This window comes from Pteropus alecto, unplaced genomic scaffold (assembly GCF_000325575.1).
Source record: "Pteropus alecto unplaced genomic scaffold, ASM32557v1 scaffold95, whole genome shotgun sequence".
In the NCBI taxonomy this organism is placed as follows: domain Eukaryota; kingdom Metazoa; phylum Chordata; class Mammalia; order Chiroptera; family Pteropodidae; genus Pteropus; species Pteropus alecto.
Window position 1 is genome coordinate 5,022,528 of NW_006441071.1, and position 10,752 is coordinate 5,033,279.

At 32.4% G+C, this 10,752-nt stretch overlaps 1 protein-coding gene across 11 annotated transcripts in view; it reads left to right on the plus strand.

Moving 5' to 3' along the window:
- ZDHHC21 (zinc finger DHHC-type containing 21) overlaps positions 1-10,752 on the plus strand; it is a 63,498-nt gene that overhangs the window by 39,849 nt on the left and 12,897 nt on the right. For 10 of the 11 annotated variants that reach the window (XM_015594538.2, XM_025051413.1, XM_025051414.1 and 7 more), the window contains one exon: positions 6,708-6,824. The exons of the other annotated variant lie outside the window; for it this stretch is intronic. In XM_015594538.2, the coding sequence (XP_015450024.1) occupies positions 6,708-6,824 (117 nt within the window). The remainder of the gene's footprint in view (positions 1-6,707; positions 6,825-10,752) is intronic. 11 annotated transcript variants of the gene reach the window in all.

Sequence of the window (10,752 nt, forward strand, 5' to 3'; positions counted from 1 at the left end):
GAGTTTGCTTGATATGTTTGACAAACAGGAAGGAGATCAGTGTTGTTGGATAAGAGTTGGCCAGGAAGAAAGTGGTAATGAGATTAGAGAGCCAGTCTGACTCTTCTTTTCTCCTTTTTCTCCTCTCTTATATCCTTTTCTGTAACGCATTTGACATTTTTTATCTCCCGTCACAGGCCATATGTCACTAAATTTTATTTTACATTTTGTTGTATGAGTTTTAAAGGAATTGTGTTTCTATTTCTAAAATTAAGATTTTTAATTTTTATGATCACAACTTTCTTTTTACTATAATTTTATTTTTTTTACCTTTTGTATTGTAAAGTATAATACACATACAGAGGAGTGCACAAACATCAAAACATACGGCTCAGTGAATTATTGCAAAAACATTTTTGAGCAATATAAAGTTTATTCTTTTTGTTACGTTAAGTATAGTTAATTTTCATAGCTATGAATATCACTATAAATATTCATAGAATTTCGTTTAGTATAAAACAATTTATCCATTCTATTGATGGACATTTACATCATTTGCAGTTTTTGTCTTAAAAATAATGCTAATAGACACAACCTTGTTCATGTTTCTTGCTGTACATGTACGTGTGTCTCACTTGGATGTATAGCTAGAGAAGGCAGTGTTCAAAGATTATATGTATATCCCTTTACAGACTATTAAAACAGTTTTCCAAAGTGGCCTACCACGTTAACCCCCCAACTAGTAGAGTATATGAGGTCAGGTTACTTCACAGCCTTAACTAATACTTGTTAATGCCTTCCTAAAGTTAGTTATTTTGTTGGAGATAAAAAGAACTTAATTGTGTTTTAATTTGCATTTCTCCAATGACTAATAGTATTAAGCCTCTGTTTGTATGTTTATTGAGCGTACGAATAGCCTGTTTGGTGCAATGTGCCTGTTTAAGTAATTTGCCCATTTGGTAGGGGAGTTATTTGACTTTTTTTTAGTTATGGTAGGATGTTTTAAATTTGAGCCCCTTTTTGCATATGTGTATTATAAATATCTTTTACTCTGTGTCTTACCTGTTCATGCTGTTAATGGTAGTTTTTTGATAAACAAGTTTAAATATATTCCAACTTATCAATCTTTTCCTTTTTGGTTAGTACTTTTTAGGCTTAATAATTTAATAAGCCTTTTTCGATTCACAAATGATCAATATAATTCTCCTATATTGTCTACCAAGTATTATATTTTTTTCATATTTCCACCTGGAATTGATTTTTTTTTTTGATTCTTATGAAGTAGGAGTTGGGTTTCACTTTTTCATGGGTGGATAGCCAAATGATTTAGCTCAGCTTATTGAGAAGATAGTTCTTTCCACTCTGCAATGTTATCTTTGTCATAAACCAAGAACCATATATGTGTGTATCTGTTTCTGGTCTATTGGTGTATTTATCTACCCTTATGGTTATAGGACACTGTCATAACTGTAGTTTTATGATAAATCTTATCCAGTAGAGGAGCATTTCTCAATTTTTTTTTTTCATTACCATTGCTCCACTAAGGAGCCTTTTTAAACATTTTCTCCCCTTCTATGAAGTTAAATACTAAGGAATAAGAGTTTATCAGGTACGATTGATTTATGTACAGCCACAAACCAGTGTAATAGCTACAATTTTTATTCTCCCCCCTGGAGGCAATCTGACCCCTATTGAGAATGCGCACAGTAAGTAAAACAAACCCTCCTACCCTGTTCTTTTTATATAGGAGTAGTATGCTATTATTTTTGTATTTGTTTGTTCCTATGAAATTTAGAAACAGCTTACTTAGCAATTTCTGCAAATCAAAACGAAGTAAAATAAAAAACTCCTACCAGTAGACTGTATACTCCAGTGATGAGGGATTTTTATTGTGATTGTGTTAGTTCTATACATCAGTTTGGATAGTTCACATCTTTGCATTATTGAGTTTCTTGATCATAAACATAGTATAGCTTTAAGAAGAAAATTGTTTCAAGAAGAAATTGGAAACATGGGTAATTCTGTAATCATGAGTGAGTTGTTAAAATATTTCATGCAAAGAATGTTAATATTTATAGATTTACCAGTGAATTCTAGCTCTAGCTAATATGAAAGTAAACAATAATTCTAGTCTTACATAAACTTTTTAAAAGAATAGAATAAGGAGGAACTTGCCCCAACTCATTTTATGTGTATAGCATATATTTGATACATAATCTATCAAAGATAATAAGAAAAAGAAAAAAAATTATAGACTAATCTGATTATGAACATAGATAACAACTCCTAAACAAAATATTACCAAACTGAATCTGGTTATATATAACCAGCCTGACGAAGCTGAGTTTATCTTAGGAATGAAAGGTGGTTTTTACATTAGAAAGCCAGTCAGTATATTTTATCACATTAACAGATAAGGGAGGAAAATCATATCTATAAAGACTATATCAATATATAAAGACAAAACTAAAAATCAGCATGTGTTCATGTTATAAATTCCTAGTAAACTAGAACTAGAAATATTTAATGAGATAAAAGGTTTCCCCCTGCCAGAACCCCCAGCCCCACCCCCACAAAACAACACAACATCTATAGCATATTTAATGATGAAATGTTGACCTCTTTCCAAGCTGGGGGACAAGGCATTGATGCCCGCTGTGCCCTCATCACCATTGTTAAAAATGTAGTGATCAGAGTTCTCTTCAGTGCAGTGAGGCAAGAGAAAGAAAGAAATGGTATAACTGCTCAAAGAAATAAAACTGTCATCACTCTTAGATGATATGATTTTGTAAATGATTTGTCCATAGATTCTTTTTGATTTTAAGTTTAGGAAGTATGACTACAAAACAATATTTTAAAAATCAATTCTATTTTCTATATGCTAACAAACATCCTTTAGACAGTGAAACTAATAGCAGAGTTATTTATAATAGAATCAAGAAACAGAGTTCCTGAAATAAATCTGACAAAAAAATACAAGACCTCTAGCGGGAAATTGTGAAGCTTAATAGAATATCTTATATGTTTGTGCATGCCTGAGTGTGTGTTGTAAGTTGAAAATCTAATTAAAATTTTTTTTATGCCAGTACAAATTATCTGGAATAATCAAGATAGTCTTGAAAAAGAATAAGAGGGGATGACTTAGCCTACTAGATATGGAGAGTTATTACGAAGCTATAGTAACTAAGACGTGTGTCATTGGTACAGGGATAAACAGATAAACCAGGAGAAGAGAAGAGAGAGCCTACATCATACTCATGCATGCATGGACACTTGAACTCTGATCATTGAAGAAAGGACAGTTTTTTAAATAATCCATTCTGGAGCAATTGGATATCCATATAGGAAAAGTAAATTCAGACTGCTATATTTTACTGTGCTCAAAAGAGTAAATACCAATTTCGAGTGGATTAGTGACCTAAAAATGAAAGGCAAAACTCTAAAGCTTTTAAAGGCTTTAGAGAATGTCATTATTACCTTAGGGTTGGGTAAGATTTCTTAAATAGGAAATAAAAAACGCTAAAGGAAAAGATTGATAAGTTGGACTACATTAAAACTAAGAACTTCGAGTTATCAAAAGATGCCATTAAGACCAGAAAAAAGTACACTCAGAGTAGGTGAAGATATTTGCAATAATGCGACTGAAACATAGTAGTACCCAAAATGTCTGAAGAATGAATTGGCAACCTTTACCTTTTGAGTAGGAATGAGGGAAATAATGTGATGGGGAAGGGATGCACAGGGGAAAGCCTCTGCATGGTTTCAAAAGTTCCCATTCTTGAGAGGGTAGTGTCACTTTTCTCTAAACTGAACTTGTATTTTTTGCATTTATCTATATATCAGTACATTTCTTAACCACAAATGGGAAGAAATACATTTATTAGCTTGCTTGGGCTGTCATAAGAAAATACCAGAGACTGGGAGTCTTAAACAACAGAAATTCATTTTCTCACAGTTCTGCAGACTAGAAGTCCAAGATCAAGATGTCAGGCAGGTTTGGTTTCTCTAGAGGCCTCTTTCCTTGATGTGCGGATGACCTTTTGCCTTGTCCTCACATAGTCTTTCCTCTGTGCTTGAGCAACACTGATGTCTCTTTGTTTCTATATTTCCTCTTATAAGGATGCCAGATTTGATTAGTGCCCACTTTAAGGGCTTCATTTTAAATTAGTCACCTCTTTAAAGGCCATATCTCCAAATACAATCACATTCTGGGGAGGGTTTTGGGGAGACACAATTCAGCCACAATATTGATTTTGTAGTCAAGATTTTAAATAACAAATGAGTTTTTGTGATTTTGGATATAATTCCCCAAGCCAATTTTTTGATTTAAAAAGTGCTATATTTAAAGAAGAAATCTAAGAAGTAAAGATGTTATGCTCTGGAGGACTGTGTGAAATGACTCAAACTATGGTTATGTATGTGTAAACTTAGAATACAACTTTTTAAAAAAATGTAAGTAATAAAAAACCATTTCTAAAATATTTTTACAATTCTTAAAGGTATAACCAAATGAATAAATGTAATATTGTCAGTAGATCTTTTAGTCTCATCTTCATTTTTAACATTTATAAATTCTTGTTGGCAAAAAAAATTTTTTTTAAGTCATTGGGAGAAGAGAAGATGCATTTTATTTGGTCATATATTGTATTTTTATTGCAGTTAGCTCTAGTATAACAGTATGTGCATTCCTGTGTTATTCACCCAACTATGCAAAATCATGCATTGAAAACCTCAGGACTTATGGGAGAATGGAGGTACAACACTGAAAAATTTTTGTCAGTGACACTTAAATGAGTAGGAACCTAATAAAAACAGCAGCACAGTTTTACACACATTAAATAGTTAAGAAATGCATAAATACTATAATGAACATGGCACTTTAAAAGAGATCTGAAGTTTTCTTGTGGAAGTGGCATCAGAGGATTACAGTGTGTGAGTTATGGTGAAGTGACAGAAGTAGGGTCATCTGAATTTGAAGGGTAAGTTGTAATATCAGAGGTAGATGAGTATGGCTCATAACACATTAAGATAAATGGAATAGCTGGTAGATGTTTGAAGGGCGTCCGTGTATTTTGTGTATTCCTATATGCCTTGGTTTAGTGACTGCAGTTTTTTGTGTTCATCTAGGGTTTCTCACAGATAAAATGCACAAGTGAACACAAAATGCTTGCTATGCTCGAGTTACTGCTTAATGTATCAACCATGTTGGAACAAATTTGTTTTTTCAAACAGCGTTATAGCAGAACTTACTGTGCTGAATTTTTTTTTATACCATTCATAGCCCCATCTTTTCATCTTTAAGTGTTTTGTAAGGATTCGTCATTAGGCTCTTTTACTGAAGTTTTGAAATGACTGCCTAATATTTGCCTGCTACATAACACCTGAGTGTCCTGGTGAATGTTAAGTTCTTCCAGGCTAATGAGTTGAGTGATTTGGGTATGGAATCTGATTTTTGTTTGAGTCTGGTAGATGATCACTGTGATACACAGAAAAGCATCAGTTCTTTTGTTTTAAGCACGCTCATTATGTTAAATGACCTTTCTGTTTTCGGTATCGCTGCCAGGATACCTTTAAGCCTTACCCTGAATCGGTATTAAGAAAGCGTGTCGGTGGTTATGTTTTGGGGGTCCTTCCCATTCTTTTGTTGCTTTTATCCACTGTGGCCATTTCATACCAAAGCCTAGCAATAACAGGTTTCCAGGAGAAGTCGTTCTTTCATTCTCTCTCCTCTGTTCTGTATAGTTGGTAACAGGGACTGCAAATAAAATGCTTCCCCTAGTTTTACTCTCCTTCCACTACAGTTTCTTTGGTTAACTTTTAAGACCCTCATTTTTATGCCTTGAACCAGAAAATCAGCTTTCCGTTACATCATTTCCATTTCTCCTTCTCATCTAGGCATTCCTTCATGTTTCTGCAGTCCTCCATGTGTGCATCTCTAGTATAGCATATATCACATTGTTTCGGAGTTTTGTGAAGCTGGATTTTCTAAGTAAACTGCAGTATTTCTTAAGGGCACAGACCACATTTTTATATTACACTTTTACTATATAGCATAGTGCTTGGCAGTGGTGGTTGGTGAGTGGGTAGATGAATGAATAAAGTGAACTTGAAGGATCCATATGGTCCTATTATTATTATCCCCCTCACTTTAAGTAAATTACATAATCTCTAAATATCATGGTCACTTGAACTTTAATACTACGGTTTAGCTTATTCATTCAAGCTTTTTAGCCATGCAAAAATAAAATTTCCTTTTGTGGAGCCAAAGATTCTACACCATCTGTTTTGTTTTTTTAGAGGTTTTTTTTTTTTTTTTTTTGCTACAAATAGTAAACAAATGTGGCTAATTTGCAACCTTAGGATTGAGGTTTTTCTTGACACAGTAGAGTAGTAAATCCTATTTTCCAGCTTCTATGAAACATTTGGTGATGGAAGGAAATTTAGCTTTGGATGGTAAACACACAGTGCACTATACATATGATGTTTTATTGAATTGTACACTTGAAACCTATTAGATTTTATTAACCAATTCACCCCAATAATTTTGATAAAAAATTATTTTCAAAATTTTAAAATATTTGTATATCAATTAAGTGAAATAAACTCCAAAAGGGGGAGAGTATTTTTTCTTAAGATAATAAGGAGAAATGTTATGGCTCAATTCTTGATTATTATTGCAACTATAAAAAACGTCTTGAATTGTTTTTAAAACTTTCTTTTTCTTATAGGACCTCTTTCTTGTTAGACATGAATTGGCCATAATGAGACTAGCTGCCTTTATGGGCATTACTATGTTAGTTGGAATAACTGGACTTTTTTATACTCAACTAATTGGCATCATCACAGTAAGTATATTTTTAATGTAAAGTAATCCGTTTATCAACATATTCTCTAATTATGACTTGAATTCTAAAAAGTTATAGAAAGTTTAAAAATTAAGAGAAAATTACCCATAATCATTTATATATTCCCATTTCTATATGCCTGTGCAATTTTAAAGTAGTTCTAATCAGTGTACAGAATGTACATACAATTTTTTATCCTGCTTTTAAACATGAAGATAAAGGATTTTTATATAGCTATAGACTACACATTTATAATTTTTAATAGTTGGATATACTCTGTTTAGTAAATATATCATATTTTAATTAAGTGTCTTCTTGTTGATCAGGTCTTAGTGTGCAGTTATTTTTTTCTATATTACAAATGACACTACTTTGAACATTTATTTTTTTCCTTTTAAACTATTATATCAGGTAAATTCTGAAAAATGCAGTTGCTGATAGAAACATTTTATTAGTAATAAATCATTTTTTTAATGTACTTGTTAGTTAAATGGGATTTAGCACAACAGAAAAGATTAAAAAGTGAGAAAAATTATATAGAGTAAGGATTTAAAAGTTTGACAATACATTGCTTGCAGAATATATAGGGTAAACAGACTTTCTCATATGTTATTGGTAGGGACGTAAATTGATATAATCTTTTCGAAAGGCAAATTGTCAATGTCTATCAAAATTTAAAATACATAGTCCTTTTGCCCAATCTATAAATTTATTTTGTAGAGAGTATTTATTCATTTGTGTGTAAATAAACGTGTATGTTAAAGATCTCCATTATTATGTTATATATAGCATGTATTATAAATGAAAATTTGTGTTTAGCAGAATATATTCAGTGAAAGAAAAGTATAGTAAGAAAAAAATGCATCAAAACTTATTATAGAGCAATAGTAATCAAAAAGGTGTAGTACGGCCATAAGGATAGTCATATTGATAAATGAAATAGAATTGAGAATCCAAAAATACACACAGATTCTGTGGGCAGTTATTTTCAGTGAGAGTGCCAAGACAATTCAGTGGGGAAAGGAAAAGTCTTTTCAACAAATGCTACTGGAATAACTAGATATCCACATGCAAAGAATGAAATTGGACCCTTATCTCACACCTTGTACATATATTAACTCAAAACAGATTATAGACCTAAATGTAAGATCTAAAATGATAAAACTCTTAGAAAAAAACATAGGAGTAAATCTTGGATTAGACAGTATCTTAGATCCAACACCAAAAGTGCAAATAACCAAAGAAAAAAATTGACAAATTGGACTTAATCAAAACTATAAACTTTTGTGATTCAAAAGACACTATTAAAAAAGTGAAAAGACAGCTCACGAAATGGGAGAAGATATTTGCAAATTATAAGGCAGGGCTCCCTAATCCCCAGGCTGTGGACCAGTACCAGTCCATGGCCTGTTAGAAACCAGGCCTCACAGCAGGAGGTGATCGGCAGGCTACCTAGGAAAGCTTCCTCTGTCTTTGCAGCTGCTTCCCAGCGCTAGCATCACCACCTCAGATCCACCTCAGATCCACCTCAGATCCACCTCAGATCATCAGGCATTAGATTCTCATAGTAGCAATTGTCTCTGGTTCCAAAAAGGTTGGGGAACTTTGTAAGGGACTTGTGTATAGAATATATAAAGACCTTATAACTCAATAATAAAAAGATAAAACATGAGCAAAGGATCTGAATGACCATTTCTTCAAAGAAGATTCAAATGAATAATAAATGCATGAAAAGATGCTCAACATCATTAGTCATCACAGAAATGAAAATCAAAACCGTAATGAGGTTTTGACTTCACACACACTAAGATGGCTATAATAAACGACGACAGTAACAAAGGTTGGTGATTCATTATAAATTAATTATAAAGTAGTGATTCAATGATAAAGTAATTCATAATTACTTTATAGTCTGTTCATAAGTCTTGTCAAAATTGCCAGATTATGCTTGAATTTTTTGAATTTACGCATTTGATTTTACCAGAATCATTAGTATATTTTTATAACCCCTCAAATGGATTTTCTCAGATTTCCCCAATTTCATCTGATTAATGACTGGAAATGACATTTGGGAACATTGCTGCTAACAGTACAAGTTACTTATGAGGGCCATTTTTCTTACAAGTTATTTATGAGGGGTTTATAGCTGAGGGTAACAATTTCCTTTTTACCTAGCAGTGCTAGTAGCTTCAGAGAGTGTGGGTTTGATAGCAAAGGCTTCAAGATCTTTTAAGAATCAAAAACAGGCTCACAAATACAGAGAGCAAAGAGAGATTGGGGGCTGGGAGAAGGGAGTAAAGGGTTAAAGAAGTCCAAATTAGTAGTTGATAGATGGTTACAGGGATGGGGAGCACAGCATAGGGATTACAATCAGCAGTAATGTAATGGCTATTTGTAGAGCCAGAGGGGTGATAGAGTAATTGGGGGAAATCTTTTCATAAACTATATACATGTCTAACCAATGTACTGTATACTTGAAACTAATAATAAAAATAAAATACTAAAAAATTCCTACTTTAAAATGTTAGCATTCACTCTGCGTTGGACATAAATTTTTTTTTATCGTATTTGTTGGTTTTTAAAGGATTTATAGTAGTCCCCCCTTATCTGAGGTTTTGCTTTCTGTGGTTTCAGTTACTGGTGGTCAACCGCCATCTGAAAATACTGTACTGAATGGAAAAATTCAAGAAATAAACAATTCTTAAGTTTTAAATTGCATGCCATCTGCATAGTGTGATAAAATCTCTCACCCTCCTGCTCTGCTCTGTTCCATTTGAGATGTGAATTATCCCTTTGTCCAGTGTTTCTATGCTGTGTACTCTACCCACCCGTTAATCACTTAGTAGCCATCTCTGATCATATCAGATTCACTGTTATGGGATCACAGTGCTTGTATGCAAGTAACCCTTATTTTATGTAATAATGGCCCCAAAATGCAAGAGTAGTGATGCTGGCAATTCAGATATGCCAAAAAGTAGCTGTAAAGTGTATGTATGTATTGGAAAAATCATTGTATGTGTAGGTTCGGTACTATCCGAAGTTTTAGGCATCCAGTGGGGGGGTCTTGGAGTATATACTATTTGCATAAGGGGGGACTACTGTATATCAGATTCTGTTCTTACTGTTCATACTACCAACATGTTAATATTTTTTAAATTGTACAATTTTCTCTCTTGCTACAATATTGAACATTTCATTGTTTTAGTATAGGGAGATTGGTTCTGATGTGCTGTTTCTAAAACTGAGTAGAAATCACATTTGTTAAATAATGCTCTCTCCAAAAGTTTCATTTCTTTCTGTATACATATATTACCCTCTCAGAATATTCTGTACTAGACAGGTCTGATGTCTGTAGAAATTACACATTTGTGAAGCATTCAAAAAAGAATGGAAGTTTTAAGAGAAAGAAGGAGAAAGAATATATTTTGTTTGTTAGTCCAACCTTTAGTCATTGTACTTCCTCTTGAATCCAATTACTCTGAAAAATTACTTAAATTTTATTTCCATTTACTTGGACTTTCCTAGTGAATTTCAAACATCACTCTTTTTAGATTAAAAAACTTTTTTTAAAGGTTTCCAGAATGCATTTCTCCCAACATTGATTTAATGTTCTTTAAAGTTTAATTAAAATAGTTATGCATTCGGTATTTAACATTAAATCTAATGAATTATTAACATTTAAATAAAATGGTATTTAATATTTTAATTAAAGTAGAAAATATAGATTTGCTTACTTTCTTTATAAAACATACTTGTTATTTTATTTTATGAAAACATTAAGACTACCTACAGGAAATTTCCCACCTAGATATGTTTTTATCATAATCTAAATCCATGGATCTCTCTTTACAGTGTGAAAGAGTGATAAATTTGTCAGGTCGCATGAGAAAGAAAAGGAGAGAACAAAACAATAAATTTAATGTTTCCA